This window comes from Phoca vitulina, unplaced genomic scaffold, assembly GCF_004348235.1.
Source record: "Phoca vitulina isolate PV1807 unplaced genomic scaffold, GSC_HSeal_1.0 scaffold56, whole genome shotgun sequence".
Lineage (NCBI taxonomy): Eukaryota > Metazoa > Chordata > Mammalia > Carnivora > Phocidae > Phoca > Phoca vitulina.
In genome coordinates, this window is record NW_022589759.1 from 2,084,402 (window position 1) to 2,107,030 (window position 22,629).

The following is a 22,629-nucleotide window of genomic DNA, read 5'->3' on the forward strand; positions in this document are numbered from 1 at the left end:
CCCTCGCGCCGGCATGGCGGTGTGCGCTCGCCTCTGCGGTGTGGGCCCGTCGCGGGGATGCCGGCGCCGCCAGCAGCGCCGGGGCCCGGCCGAGACTGCGGCGGCTGACAGCGAGCCGGACACGGACCCGGAGGAGGAGCGCATCGAGGCGGGCGCGGCGGCTCTGTCCGGGGCGCTGGGCGGCCGGGGCGCGGGCCCCCAGTCGCCCCCGCGCTGCTCGCTGCTGGAGCTGCCGCCGGAGCTTCTGGTGGAAATCTTCGCCTCGCTCCCCGGCACCGACCTGCCCAGCCTGGCCCAGGTCTGCACCAAGTTCCGGCGCATCCTGCACACCGACACCATCTGGAGGCGGCGCTGCCGGGAGGGTGAGCGCGCAGGGCGGGGGTCCGGGCGGGCGGGGGTGCCCCAGGGCTCCGGAAGGGGCCCGGCCTCAGGTCGGGGGCCTCAGGGGGACGGTCCCGGCCGGGCGGGGGGGCGGTGATTCCGGGGGCCTCTCCCACAAGTCCGGGGCGCGGGGTCTGGGAGAGGTGGGGTCCCGGCTGCGCAGCGGAGCCGCGCGCTCTGCCCGCTCTGGGGGAGCTCTGAGAGGGGTGGGGGTCCCCAGCCGCGGAGACTGGGCTGTGACTGCCCTGGGGCTGGGGCTGGGTTGAGGCCGGGGAGTGAGCTGACGCATGTGGGCATCCTCGTCTGTCCTCAGGCCTCGGGAGGCGGAGCTGAGGAGAGCGGAACGGTTAGGGGAGTGGAGTGGTTAGGGAGCCCGGGATTGTGGAGGGGCTCCTGAGGGGCCGGTGGAGCCGGGCACGGCCGGAGAGGGTTGAGTTCCCTGTCGGGGATGCTGGTGGCAGTAGTGAGGGTGGTGAGTAGTTTTGTAACAAATCCCAGGAGGAAAGGTTTATACTTAGTCCAGAGTTCAAGGCTCTCTACGTTTAAACGTTGATAGATCCCAGGTGTTCCATGAGGTCTCCTATTTTGGTAAAAAGAATAGCTGGGAAACAAATCCAAACAATGCAGAACAGCAGCAGGAGGAAAGTAAAAATCATCAGAGACCCCTGCAATCAAAGATAACCCACTCTTAAAATTTTGGAACACGTCTCCATATGCCCATGTAGAGTCCTGTACACATTTTTACTTAAACGGGATCATACCATATATATTCTTCCCCAGACAGTTTAGTATGAAAAAGCTTTTGGGATTCCACTGCATACATCTGCCACCAGACCAGTTAGGCCCTTACCAACTGACTTTTGAGTTTGCAGTTTTTTCTTGTCATCAACAATGCTGTCAAGGCTGCCTTTGTGCAGTTTTGTAGAAATTTGTGCTGTTTACTTGTGCCTTCTAGGACTTCTGAGATTATTTTCTTAGGGTGCACTTCCTCTGGGAGCAGGGTTGTGGGTAATAGGGTAAGCACACTGATGGTGTAGATGCCCATTGCCCAGCTGTTGGAAATTGCATCCCCAGAGAGGGTGCGTGAGAAGGCCGCTTTCCTCGGATGCTCCCCAACAAGGGCATCAGTCATCTTATCTCTGCAGTGAAGCTCAATGGTCAAGAGTCCGGAGTTTTAGTCAGCAGGCCAGGCTCAGTTTATGTGCTTTGAGATCTTGGACATGCTTCACCTTCCCAAGTATTTTTGGGAAGTGCTGCTCCTGTAGGGTCACTTTGGGGGTTAAATAAGATCTTGCACATGAAGCTCTCACCCCCTAAATGGTATTGTTCTACTGTGAGGCATTTTGGCCATTTTATTTCATCTCTTGTGATTCCTTATTTGTGCGTTTTTGTTTATGTCTCTTAAAGCATCTGTTTTTGTCTTACAAATTTGTGAGACCTCTTTGAATATTAGCAGTATTAACCTTTTGTCATATATGTGGCAAGTGCATTTCTTTTGACGTTTTAAAATAGAGGTAAAGAAAGTTCCACATTCTTTGTGAACTCTACCTTTTCATTTGCTTTGTTTTGCTTTTTGTATACCTGTAAGACCCAGATTCTTCACAGGTGTTCCATTGTGCTTTGAGAAGTTTCTCCATCGGTCAGCCAGACCTGTGTGGTGGTTTCTGGTGGGTTTGTCTCTGGGGAACTGGAACTCATCTAGTTCAACTGTAGAAACAGAGTAACAACATTTATGTAATCAAAAAAACTTGAAGGTATGGTATGGATTAAAACTCACTGGGGTTAGAGTTCAGGGTGAATTCTTTAGAGTTGCTGATGGAAGTGCAGGAAGCCCTGATGAAGGTGTAGGAGGAAGTTGGGGACAGACGCAGGACTGCAGTCCTTGCCTGCTGGGGCACTTCTCAGTTCCGCTTTCCTGGGGCAAGAGTCAATGTGACATTAGAAGCAAGGCATCTTCTCCACCAAGGAAGGCAGACATGCTAGGAAAGAAATTTAAAAAAAGAAAGAAAAGAAAGAAAGACAAAAATGGTAAAAGAGGCATTTTCCTAGTCACCCCCAATAAATAACTGTTAATTCTTTTGTTATGTTTGCTTTTGATTCCTTTACCTTTTAAATTTTTAACATTTTTAGGTTTTTTATGTTTTTAAAGATTTTATTTATATGAGAGAGAGAGCACGAGCAGGGGTAGAGGCAGAGGGAGAAGCAGACTGCCACTGAGCGAGGAGCCCCATGTGGGACTCCATCCCAGGACCCCAGGATCATGACCTGAGCCAAAGTCAGACGCTTAACTGACTGAGCCACCCAGGCGCCCCTCCTCTACCTTTTTTTAAGGAAAACGTCTCAGCTGATACTCACTTCTGATCAGCACTGCCCTTCTTATTCTAAGAAGCAGCCTCTGTCGTGGGTTTAATTTACTTGTGTATACATATGCTTTTGTGTGTCCCCAAATAAAACATTTTGTGATGGTTTAATTTTTAGAAATGTATCATACTGTAAGTCTTGTACATCTGCTTTTTCCCCTTTTGAATTTGTGTTTTTAAGTTCTGTGTGAATACATTTAAGTCTGGTTCAGTCTTTTTAAATGCTGTGTGGTGGTTCATAATTTGAAGAGACCATGTTTTGTTCCTTCTCTTATTTTTATTTATGTATTTATTTAGTTATATACAGTGTACAGTGAACAATCTCCATGTCTGTTGAATGCAGATAGAATACATGCAGAAGTAGTGCTGCTGGGGTGGGGGGCGGTGGGCCGTGAGCCCTGCAGTTTCACTCAGTACTGCCCAGTGAATTTTACTACGGCTGTGAATTTTCGCTGCTTCCCCTCCTGACATTAAAGCGTGAGCAGGTGAGTCACAGAAGGTGACATGCCAGTGTTCAGTACGCACCGTCTCACCACAAAGCAGTTGTCATTTCTGGTCCGGCTGCTCCGAGTTACCCCATTTAATCCAGTATGTGCCAAATTCTACTTTGAATGATTCACGTTTAATTATTTTAATTTGCATGTTTTCGATAACCGATGAGGATGCACACTTGGAAAATAACATTATTGGCGGTTTGGATTTTTCTTATTTGCTTATCCTTACTCCTTGCCCACTTTCTACCCTATTTTTTTTTTTCTTACTGATTTGTGGGTTTTATTTATTTAGTCTGGATAGATTTCTGTTTAATACATTTCAAGACATTTCTTTAATAGTCTATAGTGATAATGCTATTTAACTTCATTTGTAATGACTTTTGTGAAAGTTACAGTGTTAATTGAACTTACGTATTTTGGGTTTAAGTAATGATTTTCATCTGAAGGTCAGGAAGATGGTCGCTAGGTCTTCAGTTTCACTAGATCGTTCTGGTAGCCTTAATTTCCAGCTTATCTATGTCAAAAATTGGATGGCTGGCAATCCCATATGGTATTCATAGATGTCTCATAGAGTTAGTCTCATTATATATATAAGAACAGTCAGGTATGGGATGGGTCTGATCTTAGTTCTCTTAGCTTTCAAAGTTCATCTTTCCTGAACTAGACATTTGGTTAAGGTGAGTGTTCATACTGCCAAAGCCCCAAGTCCATTTAGGTAAAAACCAAAGCCCTCCCAGCCTTGGTGGGCAGGAGGCCGGATCTCAGGCTGGTTGAGGAGGTGAGTTGTCTTAGCCCCTCAGCGGTCCTGGAATGGAACCTCTGGGTCTGGTCCAGCTCTGATGGGTATAATGGTGGCTCCATTTTTTAGTGTCTTGGGAGGATGAGTGAGACTAATAAGTGAATTTGCATGTTTACATGTTTGCTTTCTGTCTTTTGATGATTGGATTTTCCAGAACAGAAAACAAGCAACAAAAATGGGAGTCGGAAAGAGAATAGCACACACCTGTGTTTTATTGCTTCAAAGAATTTGGGGCCATGATTGACTTTCAGGGGGCAGACAATGCATGTGTGTTTAAGAGCCCTTCCTAAAATGATAGGATGAGTTTGTGGGGGTGGGGGGTAGCGCTAGAAACTTAAAAACGAGGTAGCTATATTTATAATGTTTGGTGAGAAGCTCACAATTTCCAGTGTCGTAACAATAAATCAGTTATTTTTATAGAAGTTTGGTCTTTTGCTGCATACTGGAGCTGTTGGGTTAAATATTTTCTAGTGGTATTTCTCTAGGCAGGCGGAAGAAGGTTGCTAGTGAGAAGCCAAGTCCATGCTCCTGACTTAGGGGCAAGCACAAAACAACTAGGTGATATTTATCCTTTTACAGGAAACAAACCGAACCAAGCCCAGCCCCCAGGGCAGGCGCAGGCCAGGGTGAGGGTAAACACTTTTTTTGATGCATCACTCCTTTGGCTGCCGGCCTCCTGCAGTTACTTGCATGTGGGGCTATAAATAAGTCATCATTTCTCAGACTTCTGAGGGTAGAAGCCAAGTGCGTTATTTTGCTTTTGACCCTGACAAGGCTTTTCTTCGTTAATACTTCACCATTTACTCGGTGAATTTTGAAGTGTACATTCAGACTGTAGTTCTAAATCAAAATACTCAAATAATAACAAAAAACAAAATTAGAAACAAAGGAAATGCTCATACGTGTATTTTCTCTTTCCACACTGAGCTTTAAATACTCAGACACAAGGATTTCATATTATTCAGCTCAGTACCTGTCGGTGTCTGGTTTTGAATTTATAATATATAATTTGCCCATTTCTTCCCTTGATGGTAAATTTTTTTGACACATAGAATGATATTTGTATAATATTTTGATTTGTTTTTTTAAGTCTAAAGTGGGTTTAAATTCCATCATAATTAGGAATAATCCTTTTCCAATAATGTATGATTTTTATGACAGAAATGGGGAATTAAAAACCAGTATTTAATTCTGTTTTTGCAAGCAGAAGAAAATGCTGTGCAAAAAATGAGAAATGTGGCTTTTGTTAAATACAACTAAAATTGGAGGGTCGTCTTGGGAAGAGGTGAACTGGGCAAGTTGTTCGTTTTAAGGTTGGCTTCAGGGATTTTTATGATTCCGGTAAAGCGGATCCTTGCTGAGCCCACTGGTTTTGATGGTAGGGTGGGCACGTTGGCAGGTAGATAGATAAACTGTTCAGGTAGTAACACGTCTTAACCACGAGAGGGGAAACCAGCCCCCCTCCTGTACATGGAGCAGGATCTCAGAACTTGGAGGAAAACCTTTATCTTTTTCTTCTGCTTCGCCACTTAAGGGACTGCAGTTCTGTTTTTTCAAGTTGAATCTCCTATGCTGCTTTATGGAGAAACCTCTTCCTTTCCCTCAGCAAAGCAGGAAAGGGAAAAGGACAGTGGTGCCTCGTAGGGGAGCATTTTTCAGATTTCCTTTATTTCAACCTTAAAAAAGTAAGCTGGAAAGTGAACCTGGTACCCAGAGAGCATCAAGTAAAGATGTCCCCCGGCCATATTTAATTGGACAGACGGTGGTACCTTGCCAGAAAGAACCGATTAGTTGTTAGAGGACCAGGCACTGCTGTTGTCACTGTTTTCATAAAGTGATTACGTAATGCATTTGAGGCTCTGGGTTTGTCTTTCTGGCTGGAAAGGGCGTGCAAACACAAGGGTGTCTTTGGGAATTTGCAGAGGAACAAGTCTCCTCTCGAAAACGAAGGCCCTTTCCCGAGACGGGCAGGGTTTGGAGCACATGAGTCAGCATCCTTTGCCACCGATACCATCGCTGTCCACCCGGTGGCGATGGAGAGGCTGGTGGACCCGAGCCGGCCAGGCCTGCTGTGGGGCATTAGTGGAGGAGCCGGGAAGTGTCGGAAATTACTAGACAACGTCCAGGGCGAGATGATGGCAGAGTCAGGCTCACAGGCTTCTGTCCTGGTCTCCTACATGGGCGGCGGGACAGTGGGACACTCAGGAAGGGTGGGCGTCTCAGGGTGACAGATGGGCCTCAGCCGGAATGGGTCTCCCTTGGCCAGCAGGTGCCTGTCATGGGAGCTGGACTGGGGTCAGAGTCCTCCTGCTGGAAGAGTGCGCTTCTCACGGTGTCCATTGGCACGGAGGCTGTTTCTCTTCACGTGGCCTGAATTCGTTGAGAACAAGTCACATTAATCTTGTAGGCGGTTTCAGCCACCCTGGGGAACTGTTAAGCCTCCCAAATAGTCCAGGTGTTTAGTAGGAGACACCTGTGGGCTGTGTCCAGGTTCTGAGTTATACATTCTTCCATCCTAAGATGAGGTGGCTGCAGAGCGTTTTTCCAGATCTGCTACATTATTTAAAAAAAAAAAAAGGCATTTCATGCAGTTACAGTAATAGCTAAGTAGAGCAGTGTGCTGGAGAAGCCCAGGGGTTTAAGTCAGTGCTCTGTTGTTGGAGGGCATTCTTGGGTTTTGGCACCCAGTGGCTGTGCCGGGAAGCCTGGGGACTGGTTGCCTGGCCCCTCCATCCCGCCTGGTGGAGGTCCCCTTCCCCACCAGCCCCCGCCCCTGCCTTTGACTTCTTTTTTAGCCTCAGAAGTAAAAGTGTGAACCATATTTTATTAAGGAGTATAATTATCCCCTAATTTAGTGCAAACAAAAATCAATTTTTCTGATCAAACTGCCTTTTAGTTTTATTTAGAGAACTGTGTGTGTGCACAGCAGGTAGGAAAGAAGCCTCTGGTGCACACTCCAGCCCTTCTTCTCTCGCTCCCTCCTGCTTGCCTGGTACCACGTCTGGGTCACACTGTCCTCTCCTCCTGCCTCTGACTTACCTAGTGGTGCAGTGGCCTCCTGGTACCCCCCACCCCCGCCACCTGCACTTCCAGGCACATCTCTGCTGGCGGCCCCACAGGTGAATAGTCTGCGCTGGAGCCTCTCTCCATACCTAAGACTCTTGTGGACTCCCTTCTCCGCCACCCAGCTGCCTTCAGGGCGGGGAGAGAACCCCCCCTTTCCAGATGGATCTCGTCTGCCCCCAGCCTCTGCAGGTGGTGTCTTAGTGCCGCGCCTGTCCAGCCTGGCAGAGCTCCCTCCTCGTGGCATTGACCGGGAGAATGAGACGAGGTCCCCGCTGTGGCGGCCTCCCGGTACCGACACAGTGCCCCGAAGAATGGCGCTCACTTTCTTTGTCACATTCTGCTCCGAAGTGCGTGCGCATCTCAGCCCCGACTGCCACGGCTACCATGTCCCTGAATCTCCACCTTGTCCTCGGGGAAGGGGCCTCGAGAAGCAGAGCTGTGTCTCCGGGGTTCTCCTGCAGCCGGGGGGGGGAGAGAGAGAACACCTCTAACCTCCTACTCTAGAGACTGACCAGAGTTAGTGCATGTTCAGAAATGTGCTGTGGGGACAGGACGTTTTTGGTAAAGTCCATCACGCGGCCCTGAGCTCGTCAGACAGGAAAGAGTGTAGAGCGCTTGGCAGCCCCGGGCAGGTCACAGGAGGCTGCTGCTTACGTGTTGACTTGACTCTGCCAAAGTACTAGGCTGTTCTTCCCTCCTAGCAAAACATTTTTCAAATAGCTTTTTGGAAATTTTCTGATTGGAGTATTTGAAGTGGCAATTTAATTTTTTTATTATGGTAACATATACATACAACAAAAATTGCCATTTGGACTATTTCTAATTGTACAGCTCTGTGGCGTTCAGTAGTTCAGTACGTTCACATTGTTGTGCAAACACCCCCCCCGCCCCCCGCCCCCTGCCCCTGGCCGCCTCCAGCCCTTGTTCATCTTTCGCACCTGCAGCTCTGTCCCCTTACACACCAGCCGCCCTCCCTCCATCCAGCAGCCACCATCCTGTCTGTCTCTGGGAGTCTGACTGTCCAGGTACGTCATGGAAGTGCAATCATACGGTATATTTGTTTTTTTGGGGACTGGCTTATTTCCCTGAGCATGATGTCCCTAAAGATCATCCATACTGCAGCAGGTGACAGAGTTTACTTCCTTTTGAAGGCTGAATAACATTCCAGCGAGTGGATGGACCATGTGGTGTTGATGCGCTCATCTGCCCGCGGACACTTGGGTTGCTTCCATCTCTTGGATATTGTGAGGAGTGCTGCAGTGAGCCCGGGTGTAGAAGTATCTGAGCCCCGGCTTTCAGTGCTTTGGGGGCTGTACCCATAAGTAGAATGACAGCTGGGTCATAGGGTGATTCTGTGTCCCCATACTGGTCTCCACAGCATGACCATTTCATTTTATAAATTCCCTCAAGTCCGGCTGACCCATGTTTCTCCCTTCCCAGCTTTTTGTTTTGTTTTGTTTTTGCTATCTTTGGAGTAAATACTTTCAAAAAAGAATTGCTTAAGCTCCTTTATATAAAAGATTAGCAAGGAAATTTTTTTTGAAGTTTTTATTACTTAATCTCTACACCCATCCTGGGGCCTGAACTCACGACCCTGAGATTAGGAGTCACATGCTCCACCGAATGAGCTAGCTGGACGCCCCATCAAGGAAGTTCTTTGAATCGACAGCCGGTACCACCAAATCAGTGTCGGATTGAGAAGCATCTGTAGGCGGCATGGGTGGTGTACTCGCTTGCAGTCAGCGGGGACAGGACCTGTGCCAAAGGGTGGAGTTCACACTGGGTGGTTTTTCTGGAAGGAAGGATACACGGTGCTGGTGAGTACACAGGCCTTCAAGCTATTTTAAGGGCAGTTTCCCTTGATGACTTATGGGAACGTTTGTAGAACAATCAGAGGATGTGGCATTGTTCTTAGCCCCTCTTTAAAAAAAAAGATTTTCCCATCAGGTGGAAAATACCAGACAATTCTTGTAGGAATGATTGGGTCAGAATAACATTATTCTGCCTTGGGGGATTTATTATGACCTTTTGGGAACATTAAGAAAAACCCACCAAGGATTGCTCTATTTATTAGCACTACATCCTAATTTTGCTTTTCTTCTGATTGTTCATAGTGTTTTTGTGGATGCTTTATCTGCTTGTGCGACTTCATATCCTGTGCCATATGCGCAATGCCATTTCTTGACACAGCGTGCAGAAATTTATTTGTTTGAGAGAAAGAATGAGAGAGAGAGAGATCACGAACAGTGGGGAGGGGCAGAGGGAGAGGGAGAAGCAGACCTCCCCGCGGAGCAGGGAGCCCGATGCGGGGCTCGATCCCAGGACCCCGGGATCATGACCTGAGCCGAAGGCAGACGCTTAACGACTGAGCCACCCAGGTGCCCAATGTGCAGAAATTTATGATGAGGTGGCCATCCTGGCTAAAACCCTGGGAGCCATTCAGAAGCATTGTTTCTGTCAGGTTGGAGTGTGCGTTGGACTCTGATTCAAAAATCATAAGCCAGGTCACCAGCCTTCACAGCCTGGGCCCGGAGAAACACCTAAGCAGCAGTACCAATGTGTCAGAGAGGCCTGGCTGTGGACCTCCGGGGCCGTCAGCCACAGGAACGTACCTGAATGCATTTTCAGGGCTGTGCCCTGAGTCTAACCATTGGCACCGAGAGTCACAGTGTCTTGCCCGCAGCACTACACACATTACAAAGGAGAAGACCCCTGCCCCCTGCGGTCACCCCACTTTGTCTCCGGGGCAGGAAGAGACTCATCCTTGTCTGTTATTGTAAGCACCGGTAGCATGCTGGAACCGAGAAACGGAGCTGTCCTTTCAAAACCACCCAGGAAACAAACGGACACGCCGATCCTGTTACGCGGTAACAATTTTGAAGTGCATTGTTTGCACAGGAGAAAGCCAAAGTGTGTGTACGGAGAGCCAAAGTAGTGACCGCTGACCGGGTTTTCAGGAGGAGCCACTTGGCCATCATGGGCATCATGGAGCCAGCAGGAGATGGTGAAGAGAGTTTTATATAGCGTTTATATTGAGAGTGGGGTAGACCGGTCGTCAGTGTGTTCTGCCCACCAGGGTGAGGGTGGGCCATTCAGCTGGTGCACGGGGAGAGCAGGGGTTTGGACACGCTGTGGTCTCTGAGATGCTGGGGACCCCGTTGCACGCGGGTGTTGCTGTGTCCCTGCCCGGGATGCATGGACAGCATATTTCATCTGTCTGTCCTCATAGGCTCCTAAGACTTGCATTATCCTCCAGAATGGAGTCCACATTCTTCTTGGCAGCAGGATAAAACATATGCTTTTTATTTTTTTGCCTGATAGTGAGCAAGGCCGTGATTTACATCTTAGAGGAGTCTTTAACTTCATGTCTGTTCATCAGCAGAGGAGGTAGGGAAAAGCGGGGCTCCCCTGGGCAGGCCCTGTCGGGAGGGACATTGCCGAGTAGCTGCCTTGCCCTAAATACCTTCTCCCCTCTGTGCATCTGGAGCTTTGCTTTGTGCACTATTGGAATCCTATCAGTTCGTAGAAGCGTTTGGGCCGATATCATCCATTCTGTTGAACAGACCAGACCAGACCCCATCAGGAGTGACATGATGAGGGGATGGCACTTGGCCAGTACTGGCCACACTGCCTGAGTCCATGTTTCAGACGGACTGCTGAGCTGCCAACCTTGCCCAGCCTTGGCGTCCCTTCCTGTGATGGGCGCATAGTGCTGGCCACAGAGGTGGCTGTCCGTGATGCCCCAGCTGAATGACTGTACCCGGGATGACACAGAGAGTCCTGGTGGGGACTCTGTGAGGACTTGGGCAGCGGGGGTGCTGAGCACGCTTCTTCCTGCCCGGGCTCTGCTCACCACTATGAGGCGCCCCATCCAGGCTTCGGCTCTGGGTCCTGCACCACCAGCTGTGCTCCTTTATGCAGGCCCCGGGCCTCTCTGTGCATGTTTTCTCCTCGCCGAAATGGATGAGACGGTAGCAGCTCTCTCAGGCCTGCTAGCAGGGCCGAATACAGTGGTGCCTGGCCCGCACAGAGGTGGGTACCAGGCAGGCTCTTGCCTCCCGGCAGTTCTGGATTCGTGGTGATTCGTTCTGTACGGTGCTTTCCTTGCACAGCCTCGCTGTGCCAGGCGAGGACGGGGATGGGGAGGCAGGGAGGGCATCCAGGGTCTCCATCGCTGGCTGGGGTCTGGGGGCCTGGTGCCAAAGGCATGTGGCACAGCTCCTCCTTCCAGGCCCTCGTCCAGGCTCTCACCGGGGTCTCCCCTCATGGCCGTGGCTTTGTTTAATAGAACTGGTGGTATGGTGAGCCACAGTGCAGGTTCAGCAGGCCTTCGTGTGACCCTGACACCAAGGACGATCTCATTTCCATGGGAACGTGCTGTTTCCAGGCCACTGGGGATTGTCTCATTTGGGGTTTGTGCAATTAGGCTTCTAGAGTTTATCAGGATAGACAGCGTGGATTGTTGCTTTGTCAAGTGTGGTCTAAGCAGAATAATGGCTTCACCAGTGAGTGTGGGTGCCGACCAAGTGTGGAACAGGGAGGGTCAGACTCCGCCTTGGAAGACAGGGCCAAGGCTTCAGCGCGCACCTTCCCTCCCCGCGCTCAGTCTGTCTGTTCTGCAGCCTTGTGACTTCTTGCCTGTGATCTCCAGCAGATGTTTCTTGTTGCAGAGTATGGCGTTTGCGAGAACCTGCGGAAGCTGGACATCACGGGTGTGTCGTGTAGAGACGTCTATGCCAAGCGTAAGTGAACCTGTTGCCGGCCACGGTCCCCTTCGTTCCAGATGCAGATGCAGAGTGAGCACCCTTGATAGGAGTGTGAAGAGTGTGACCCACAGCCCACAGTCCCCTCCCGGACACTCTCTGAGAGTCGTACGTAGCTGGTGCTCCACGGACGGCGCTGGGAGCGGCAGCCCTGACCTGGGGGGTCTTTTCTCCATCTTTGGGGGTGTCATCCTTATTTTTCAGCCCATCACAGATAATGGTGTCTTCTATTAGGCGTGGAGAACCCTTAGATCTGAGAAATGTGGCTGTGTTGGGAACAACCCTGGGGTGCTTCCAGAGGTGTCCCCTTCCCTGGATCTGGGCCCACAGCCCGAGGGTCACGTGGACAGCAGCTTCACTGGGAAGTGTGGCCGCTCCCCGGGCGTCCTTGGCCACCTGCCTGCAGCCCCACATCAGGCTCCGCCTTCTGGGGCTCCGTCTACCCCGGAACCTTGCGTCCCCATGTTGAGCCCCCCAGCCCCCATTTCCTGTTCTCCCCTCCTTTGCTTTCCAGAGTCACCAGTGACACACCCTGTCTGAGTGCTCTGCGTCCCCCCAGCCCCAGATGTCTTTCCTCGGTGCCCCTTAGCGTGAGGCTGTGAAGATCTCTGTTCACACTGACACCAGCCAGGAGCTGCGGGCCAGCACCGACCCGCAGGGAGCAGCCTGTGGGTTCACCCCTGGGTGCCCGCCTCGTGTTAGCGCCCCAGGGCTGGGGATCAAAGAACAGAGTAAGAGACGACAGTGACCAGTTCTCTCTGGCCTAAAGTTGACTGTTCACTGCTCTTAAAAGGACCTTAAGTGGACGCTTGGATGGCTCAGTTGGTTAAGTGTCTGCCTTCGGCTCAGGTCATGATCTCAGGGTCCTGGGATCGAGTCCCGCATTGGGCTCCCTGCTCAGCGGGGAGTCTGCTTCTGCCTTTGCTCATGCTTGCTCTCTCTAAATAAATGAATAAATAAACAAACAAAATCTTAAAAAAAAATAAAAACACATTAAGGTTTCATCTTAAAACCATCTTGGTAGATTTTGGTTTTTCACATTCTTTTGAAATGTTCTCCATTGAAAGCAGAGCAGGTGGTGCTCCTTCCTAAATGCCTCACCCGGGAGCGCTGGCCGCGGTCTGCACGGGACTCAGGACTGAGATGGAAGCGGGTCTCTCAGAGCCAGCCGAAGCCCTGGCAGCCCCTCCAGGGTATGGGGCACGCCGGCCGCTGCCTCTCTCCGCGTCCCTCTTCTTAGTGGGTCTGTCACTCGGGTTCTCCCTCTGAGATGCCCCTCCTTCACATGGCCACAGGGGAGCATGGGGTTTCCATGTAGGGCCGACTCTTGGGGAGACATGGGCAGTGCTCCCTCCTTGGAGGCGGCTGATTTTGCCATCCTGTCAGTTCCTTGCTCTGTCAGAGGCTTCTCCCCACACTGAGATCCATGGCAGCTTGGGATTGTGCGGTGGTTGGTGTTCCAAGTTAGGATTCGCTCACATTGGGGAGCTCTCCTGTCAGCAGGCTGGAGGTTCCTCACGGACCTTCCTCTGGGGAGCCAGCCTGCTCAAACTAGCACAGCTCATGGGGGCTCAGCCATGCCCTCTGACCTACCACCTGCCTCTGGGAGCCCTCTGCCCTACCATGCCCAGCTCCCCGCTTTTCCCTGCCCTCCTGAGGCTTTGGGCTTCATCCTTGCCCCAGCCACCACGCCCAGCTCGGCAGTTGCCTCCTGAGCCCTGTCTTTGGGACCCCAGTGCAAGGCTCGCTGCTCAGGACCTACCAGGTCCTTCTTCCCTGTGCGTGCTTGGACTTGCGTTCTTCTCTTGGCTCCGCTCCACCTTCCACCGTCCCAGGGGATGTGGGTCTAGGGGGCCCTGGTGGCCACATGTCCAGAAAGCCTGACCCCTTCCTGTCTTCTCCTCTCCGCAGCCAGAACAGTGCTGCTCTGAACCCTGCAAAGCCCAGATTCCAGAGGCAGAACGCCAGTCCTGCCCCCTGCCTCCCACCCTCCATTCTGTGGGTGCCCACATGGCCCTGGCTCCACCCTTGGTTCCTCCGTGCTTGCCCAGAGCTCAGTATCTTAAGTCCAACCAGAGCTTGGAATTGGAGGGACTTAGGCTGGCTCTCAGCATTGGTGTTCCGTCCACAACAATCTCTGTGTATGTGCACGTAAAACATAGGTGTTCTGGCTTTTTTGGACGGTCAGCTGGTTTCTAGGAGTATCCACTATGTCAAGTTTTTATCAACGGACTCCTTGAATTTGTTAGGTCGTTGGACAGTGTCACCTGAAAGCCACTTGAAGGCAGAGTTCTTCAGGAGTTTAGGAGTAAGCATTCCAAACAGCACCTGGAGGAAGGCAGGTGCTGACACCTGCCAGGTGTGGGGGCAGATGTGGGAATAAGGCCCCCACGGAGCTCGGCTCAGTTACGCTGTCCTGTGGAGCACAGGTGGGCAGGCAGGTGGGCAGTAACCGTGAGCAGCAGATGGTGTGGCCGGGGGTAAGCTGGGGGTGGGAGAGGGAGAAGGGACAGGCTTACCTGCGAGTCTGGAATGCTGGGGACATGGGCAGGCGCAGGAGGACATCTGGAGATTTCTTTTCACCGCTGAATCTTGACCCCTTAAAAATGGTTGCAAACTCCGGGGAATGATTACCTTATTCAGTGTCCAGAAGTGTTGCATCTGCCCCGGGTAGAGCCAGCTTCAGTTTTCATGTTCACGATGCAGGAGCGGTGTTTTTGTGAATTTGCTCTGAAGGCCTTATTGAGGAGAAAATTACTTAGCTTCTGGAATGGGTTGTGGCGGAAAATCAAGGTTGGTTCCTGGCATAGACAGGTTCAGGAGGGAGGAGGCCTGAGTTAGGAGGTAGGCCAACATCGCCCTTAATCAGAAACAAAACACACACGCAGCAGAGATCGAGGAGAATGCCAGGTGTGCACCAGGCAAGGGAGAGATTGGACTCAGGCACAGGGGTTCTCTAAATGGTCCCCCAGATATCCCCCAACCACAGCCTCGGCTCTCCCACCTCTGTGTGCTCCCTTAATCTGTGGCCACTGAGAGAGGAGGGTCCCAAGATTGCCTGCCTTTATGAGTTTCTGGTGTGGCTCCATTGGTTAAAGGAAGACCCGTCACCCCTGGCAAACGCTTGCACCCTGAGTTTTCTGGGGGCTGAGTGTGTAATGGGAAGTGTCCGTTGTCAGGGAGGGAGGGTGTTGAGTCCTGGGAACTATTCATACTGTCCTGGAAGCAGAGCCATCTTTATCCTTTCCCTGCTGTGTCTGTTCAGGTATAAACCCTCGCGTGAAGTCGGGACGTTTCATGAAAATTCTTCCCGATTACGAGCACATGGAGTACAGAGATGTTTACACCTGCCGTACGTACCTCCTGCTGGCTTTGGCATTTGCGGGCGAGCACGGCTGAGAAGCTGCATGGAGAGGGACCTCTAACTCCGGGCACGAGGACTGCTTGGGTGTTAAGAGCGAGCTGCCCTCCTTGGCTTTTGCTGTTTCTTACCTTGGCTGTTTTCTGGGCTCGGCCACAGCCAAGGCCACACCTGAGCCGTGGCCCTGGGTCGGCTGCACACATGGGCCGGGATTCCTCAGCAGCTTTGGGGTTTTTGGGTAGTACCAACAAGGCCACATTTTTTTTTTTTTTTTCTGTTAAAGATTTTATTTATTTGATAGAAAGACAGAGAGGGAACACAAGCAGGGGGAGTGCCAGAGGGAGAAGCAGGCTTCCCGCGGAGCAGGGAGCCCGATGTAGGGCTCAACGCCAGGACCCTGGGATCATGACCTGAGCCGAAGGCAGACGCTTAACGACTGAGCCATCCAGGCGCCCCTGTTGGTACACATTTTAGTATTTGCTGTTTATTGAGGCTGAGGGGAGAGGACAGGGTAGAAGCCTTAAAACACTTCTCCAAAATTAAATGTGTTTCGTTTCTAGATTTCATTAGTCACATCATTACAGCATATGTGAATTAAAAAAAAATCATACAGTGGACCCACACTGGGCAGAAGTGAATAGAAGCACTTGATTATTTAGAACCGGATTCCCCTCCCGATTGGCATTACTTGAGTCTAGAAATTTCCCTGAGCCGTATTGCACACATCTCCGCTCTCTGTTAGGTTGAGCTGAGGTGGAAAGTGAATGTCTGCTGTCAAGAAGACATCACACATACCTGCTTGCACTAAAAGGCGTTTTTACGTTCCTAGAAGCACACGGCACCCCTCCCTCGTTACTCCCACCCCTCTGAACCCTCCATGTGTCTGTGTCGCCTGCCTGGAGCAGACCTGCTCCTGAGTCTCGTAGATGCACAATTTCGAACAAAACCTATGGGAGCAGAGGAAATAGAGGCTCTTACGGGATCGTTCCTAACCCCCGTCAGACTGTGGACATGCAGCCGGAGTGTGTTTGCTGGTCCCGTGGAGACCATCCTGGCGTCAGTGCAGAGATGCGTGGACTAAGTTAGCCTGCTTCTGGGTGTGTGCAAGGACTGGGCACGGCTCTTGACAGTGCCCACCTTGTTCGTGTCATCAGGCCCAGAGCTGAACTGCTGGAGTGGAGACCGGTGACCGCGGGGCTCATCGGGAGTGTGAACAAGCAGGCGTGAGGAGCTGGCTGATCTGTCAAGGGGGTCGGGTGGGTCAGGGGGAGTCGGAAGGCATGAATTGGGTTCTTCCTGAACCCTCTTGGAAGTTACCTCGAGCACATTTTGTCCTAGTTTGACCCACCCTCCCGGTTAGCAGTCATTCAGCAAAGGGGCCTCATCCAGCCCAACCTTCCAGAAATGTCCACTGTGATGACTGGCGTGTGAGGACCTTGGGACCTGGCACTGTTTCTGTCTCCCTTATCCACTTGCCCTATTCCTGGAGCTCTTGAGACCCCGTGTTCCCTGGTTCCCTGGTCTCTCTGCTCTTAGGCTAAGCAGCCTCAAGCCAAAGACACTGTCCCAGGGAGAGGCAGGTCAGCCCATCTAAAGCTAACCTTTGAGGAGCTTTGTGGCCCCACATGAGCTTCTTCGGCTGTGTCACTTTTGCCCTTTTTTTTTTTTTATCAGGCTGCATGTTGTTGCCTGATACTCTTAGTAGTCCGTGTCTCTAAAGCGTGGGGAGCATCTCGGGGGAATGTGTTGTGTTAACGACCTAGCTAACACATGTCCTTGTGTGTGAATTGATAGTAACTGTCTGTAACCACAGGGCTCTGGGTCTTGAGGTTCCCATCTAGAATTCTGGTGGTGCTCCAGATAGTTCTGGTAGATACAGGGAGTTTGGTGGAGTGCCAGAGGGTGGGACATTGCGCACCACTGGTGAGGAGATGGGTCGGCCGCTTTGAATGCTGGGGCATAGGTGACAGGGTGTCTGGCTGCACAGGTAGTCTAATGGGAAGGCTCCTCCAGAGTCCATCTGCCAGGTGGGGCCAAGAACACACAAGGCGTCCTGAGGAAGGGGGAGACCACTGGGAGGTCTAGAAACGGGTGGGTGCTCCTAGAGAGGGCAGAGGGCACCGGTGGGAAGTGCATCTGGGAGAGGGAGACCACCTGCCAATTACCTGGCCGAATTCTTGGAGCCTGTGGGTGGTGTTCCTGGTCCTGTTCTGGATGTTGATTCTGTATCCTGCAACTTGATGCAAGGTGGGCATCCTGCCTTGTTCTGACCTTAGAGGGAAAGCTCTTAGCCTTTCCCCGTTGAGTATGGTGTTAGTGGGGCTTTCTCATATACGGCCTTTATTATGTTGCGGAATGTTCTTCTAGACATTTGTTGAGAGTTTTTTATTATAAGTAGATACTGAATTGTATCAAATGCTCTTTCTGCATCTATTGAGGACATACGATTTTTTTTTTTTTTAAGATTTCATTTATCCATTTGTCAGAGAGAGAGAGAGAGAGTGCAACAGGCAGAGGGAGATGCAGGCTCCCCACTGAGCAGAGAGCCTGATGCGGGACTCGACCCCAGGACCATGACCCGAGCCAAAGGCAGACACTTCTAACCGACTGAGCCACCCAGGCGTTCCTAGGACATACGATTTTTATCCTTCATTTTGTTAAGGTGCTGTTACTACATTGATTTGTGGACGTTGAACCATTTATCCCTGGGATAAATCCCATTTGATTGTTGTCAGTGATCCTTTTAATGTACTGTTGAGTGGGATCTGCTTGTATTTTGTTGAGGATTTTTGCATCTGCGTTCATCAGGGATATTTTTTTTTTTTTAAGATTTTATTTATTTGACAGGGAGGGAGAGAGAGCACAAGTAGGCAGAGCGGCAGGCAGAGGGAGAGGGAGAAGCAGGCTCTCCACTGAGCAGGGAGCCCAACGCGGGGCTCGATCCCAGGACCCAGGGATCACGACCTGAGCCGAAAGCAGCCGCTAAACCGACTGAGCCACCCAGGTGCCCCATCATCAGGGATACTGGCCTGTAGTTCTTTGTCCTTGTGGCCTCCTTGTTTTGGTATTGGGGTCATTCTGGCCTGGTGAAATGAGTTTGGACGTGTCTCCTCCTCTGATTTTGTTTTCGTTTACCAGAAGCTACTAGCAAGTGGCAGGACATATATTAGTTGCCTTTACGATAATCTTTTGGACAAGAGTCACGGGTGGGAACACCCATCACCCAAAACCCCGGCTCTGCAGCCTCAGATGTGGTGGTTCAGGAACGACTGAGGGCCGTGCTGGTGGAGGGCCGGCTGTCCTGCGTGAGGGCCACCGCGGCTGCCCGCGGACCGCCGGGGAAGAGAGCCCCCGCCCAGCCCACGCTGCGCCGAGGACAGTTGGATCTTTTGGGTTTGCTGTTTGTTGTCTCATGTGCCAGGAGTTTCCCGCTTGCCTTCTTAAGTGGCCTTCCTGTTGGCAGATGAGAATTCACTGGCACTGACTAGGACGGGGCGTTTTCCCACTAGCACTTGAGCTGAGAGGTCGCTTAGCCAGCTCAGATGATTTCCCCCATTTTGGGGAACAGGGGTGTCTTGAGCTGGGAATTTTTTCTGAATACGGCCACACTGACCTTGGGGACCAGTGGTGGGAGCAGCCTACGAGCTGCCTTGTTTGGAATAAATACGAATTATTCTGAAAGGTCTGCGTCCTGCCTTGTGTGGCTGAAGCAGTGGTGTTTTCTCAATTGTCATGGATAACGGAATTCTCTCTTGTTGAGGCTCTCTCTGCCCCTGAACTGAAGTTCTGCAGGGTCCTAAAGCCCATGACAGTAAAGCACCTGAGGGGTCTAACACAGTTGCCTCCACGTCTCAGGTCCCCTGCCCAGTCTGTAACCTGATCCTGTTCTCCTCTCCTGACCCGTGGTCAGCGGCTGTTTGGAAACATTGTGGGGAGGGCTCTGTGAGCTGGGGGTCTTCTGCAGGTGAGAAGCCCCTTTGGGTCTGGGGAGCGCCTTGCTCCAGGACGTCTCAGCCAGGCCCTTCCTCTACCCGTGCAGGGTCAGGCAGAAGGTGCAGTGGGAGCATGAGGGAAAATGCGTGAACATGTGCACACTCCTTGTATTGTTCAGGGGCTGGCCTTCCCAGCAGGGCCCCGGGCATTAGAAGGTAACTCCGAACATGGCCCCCGTCCTGGTGTGGACACCCAGTGTTTGTGTGACTCAGGTGGGCACTTTCAGTCTGGAGGCACCCTCATGCCGGACTCTGTTCTGGATGCTTGTAGTTTTTAAAGTGTCCTAAAACACAGCCCTTACATTTGCATGAGGAAATGGCTTGTCCCGCCCAGGGGTTCGCCCAGAGGTTACCTGCTTGCAGGCTGGCGGGCGATGCTGGTCTCCGACTCTTTCTTGGACTGTTATGAGGGTGGGCCCAGGCTCAGCGAGTCAGTGTTGTGTTAGCAAAAGCCATGAGGGGCACAATGATTTTTCTAACACATGCAGAGCTTATACATCTAGAGAGTGCTGCCCCTCCAAGCAGACAGATGGGAGGCAGTGTTTTTATTTCAAAGGGCTGTACCTTTTAAAGCAAAACAGGGAACTCTCCTTTCAAAATTTCCAAGAGTCTCGCATGTTCTTTGAGCAGTCCAGGGGGTCTGAGATTGTAAGACTGATTTGGAAAGAACCAGACCATCACTAGCAGTCAAGCTGGGGGCTAAGGGGGAGAGGGAGTCAAAGAGGGGATGGTCAGGGCCCATAAAATAAATGGGCACATTTATTTTATTCTCCAGTATTTTAGCATGAAAATTTAAAAATCTACCAAAAAAAAAAAAAAAGGGGATTATGGAGCAAATACCCACTTACCATCACCAGATCCTACAACCCTCAGCAACACTTTATTATCACACAGCTGTTCATCCGCCATCTCTCCATCATTCCACCTTATTTTTTGATACATTTTAAAGTAAGTGCCAGATACTATCACATTTTACCCCTAAACCCTTGAGTATACATGTCACTGTTTGGAGTTCATTATTTGCTTAGAGTTCCTGGTCCTGCTTATTATTGCTTGCTAATTAAACGCAAAACCTATCAGGGTATGACCATAAGATAACCAGACTGAATTTACTTTGCATCTTGTAAACCAACTCAGAAGATTGCACACGGGATGAGTGGCAGGTGTCTGGGAGACAGTACGTGCTCGTTCGGAAACCCGTGTTCCTCGGCTGTGTACCCGGGGTTCCTCGGGTCACTGGTTGCCGGCGCACCTGAGAGGCCTGGGCTGCTTTTGGCCTCACTTTCCTCGTCCCTCTACTCCGGACCAAGGTGGAGACCTGGTAGCCGCCGTCCCATCTTCGTCTCGGGGTCCCATTTGGCCCTGCTGGCTGGGGCTCCCTTCCCGCGGAATGCTGTGATCATGCAGCGCCGGTGCTCCAGCCCATCGCTGGCTTCCACTGTGTATGCGCCAGGGTTCGCCAGACAAATAGAACCAGTTTTTTTAGATGAATTTATCATAAGGAATTGGGTCCCACGGTTAATATAGGCTGAAAAGTCCCAAGATCTACCATCAATAAGCTGGAGACCCAGGGGAGCCGAGGGTGTCGCTGGGGTCTGAAATCTGGCAGGCTCGGCACCGTGGAAGAACCCCTGCTTCCATTTCAAGTCCTAAGTTAGAAAAGACTGATGTCCCAGCTCACATAGGCAGGCATTCCCTGCTTGTGGAAAAGCCTTTTCTTTCCAGGCTGTCAACTGATTGGACAAGGCCCACCACACCAGGGAGGGCAGTCAGCTTTACTCAGTGCACTGATTTAAATGCTAATCTTGTCTGGAAACACCCTCACAGTACACCCAGAATAGTGTGGGACCAGATGCGTCGTCATGGGTCACGGTGGCACCTGTTGCCGGGACAGGGCCGTTGGGCCTGTGTGCCCAGCAGAGTGAGCAGTTCACTCTAGTGATGATTTTTAGTCTAATTGCTTCATAGACAGACCGCATGTACAGGTGCCAGAGTCCCAGCGTTCTAAAAATCTGGTCCCCGTCTGCCTTAGTCCCTAGGAAGGCGGTGTCCCCGTCTCTGACTCCCTCACTGATGGGAGGCTCACCACTTTACAAGGGTGCTCACTGTCTTTCAAGGCAGTGTCATTGGCACTGGCCACTTAGAGCCTGGGTTTCAAAGTGGCCCTGTTGTCTGTTTTATTATGGTTTTGAAAGACATTTTCCTTCTTAGAATTCTTTAGAAACTCTTTAAGCAGTCTGCTGAAATCCGTGTTTACGTCCAAGGCTCTGTCCCCAGCCGCCGTGAGTGGTTTGTCCGCAGTTCGCGGCTCCGGTCTCGCCCTTCCCCTGTGTCCCTGCGGAGTGCAGACCGGCCGGCTGCAGTGTGAAGACCCGCTCTCTCTCTCTCCCCTAGTGCTTCATCGGTACAGACACATTCTGGGGCTGTGGCAGCCAGACATCGGGCCCTACGGAGGACTGCTGAACGTGGTGGTAAGTCCAAGAGCGCCGTGCGTGGGCCTTCGCCCGCTCCAGCCAGAGGGGCAAGCCTGCTGTCGCCTGCGTGACGGCATGGCTGTCGTTAGGGGCCAGAGGCTATTCGGTAACCGGTTCTCAGCCTTCTCGCTGCATCCCTGGACTTTGTAGTGATGAGCCACTGGTTGCCTCGAGGGCATCTTCCCTCCCATAGCCTGGTCCCTGCCTCCTGGACACCTTGGGCCCTTGCGCTCACGCCTGTGGGACACTCTAGTTTTGGGTTGTGCACTAGTTTGTTCTAAATGAGGAGCCCTGGGAACCGTGGACACTCACCTTCTGGCCCTCGGGGTCACATGGAATCGTAGCAGATGCCCCATCGCTGAGCCCTAGGCGCACCCCGGCTGTGACTCTCCCTGTGCGCCTTCTGTCATTCCACTGATGTGTGTGAGCGCTTGCCCTGCGAGGAAGACACAGTTCAGCGGCCTGGGAGGCACGCCGGGGAGCCGCGTCAGAGTGAGTCACCCAGCAGCCCCGGCGGCCTTGGGACCAGGCTGGGCCTCAGAGCCAAGTCTGAAAGTGGGACTGTGAGGCCCCGGTTTTAAATCTTTTCTCACCCACCATAGTAATACTGGGGTCAGGCCAGTGTCCTTGATGGGTGGGAGCACCAACGGTGGGCACTTTTTGGGGAAACCGTATTTCCACCATTAGAGAGCATCTCCCCACAGATCCCTTATCACTTACTGTTGTAGCTTCCAGGGGCCGCCATACCAGTGACCACAAACCGGGTGGCATAAAACAACAGAAATGTATTCTTTCACTCTTATGGAAGCCTGACATCTTCAGTGTGCCCGACGTCCTCAGTATTCCTGATGTCCTCATTGTGCCCGGCATCCTCAGTCAGTATTGCTGACGTCCTCAGTCAGCGTGCCCGATGTCCTCCGTCAGTGTTCCCGACCTCCT

At 51.6% G+C, this 22,629-nt stretch overlaps 1 protein-coding gene across 2 annotated transcripts in view; it reads left to right on the forward strand.

The window, feature by feature from the left end:
• FBXO31 (F-box protein 31) overlaps positions 1-22,629 on the forward strand; it is a 40,201-nt gene continuing 17,572 nt past the window's right edge. Inside the window, exons 1-4 of one of the 2 annotated variants that reach the window (XM_032389829.1) lie at positions 1-362; positions 11,771-11,842; positions 15,129-15,215; positions 21,611-21,687. In XM_032389829.1, the coding sequence (XP_032245720.1) occupies positions 14-362; positions 11,771-11,842; positions 15,129-15,215; positions 21,611-21,687 (585 nt within the window). In that variant the 5' untranslated portion in view covers positions 1-13. The remainder of the gene's footprint in view (positions 363-11,770; positions 11,843-15,128; positions 15,216-21,610; positions 21,688-22,629) is intronic. The other variant, XM_032389830.1, reaches the window with a different exon arrangement.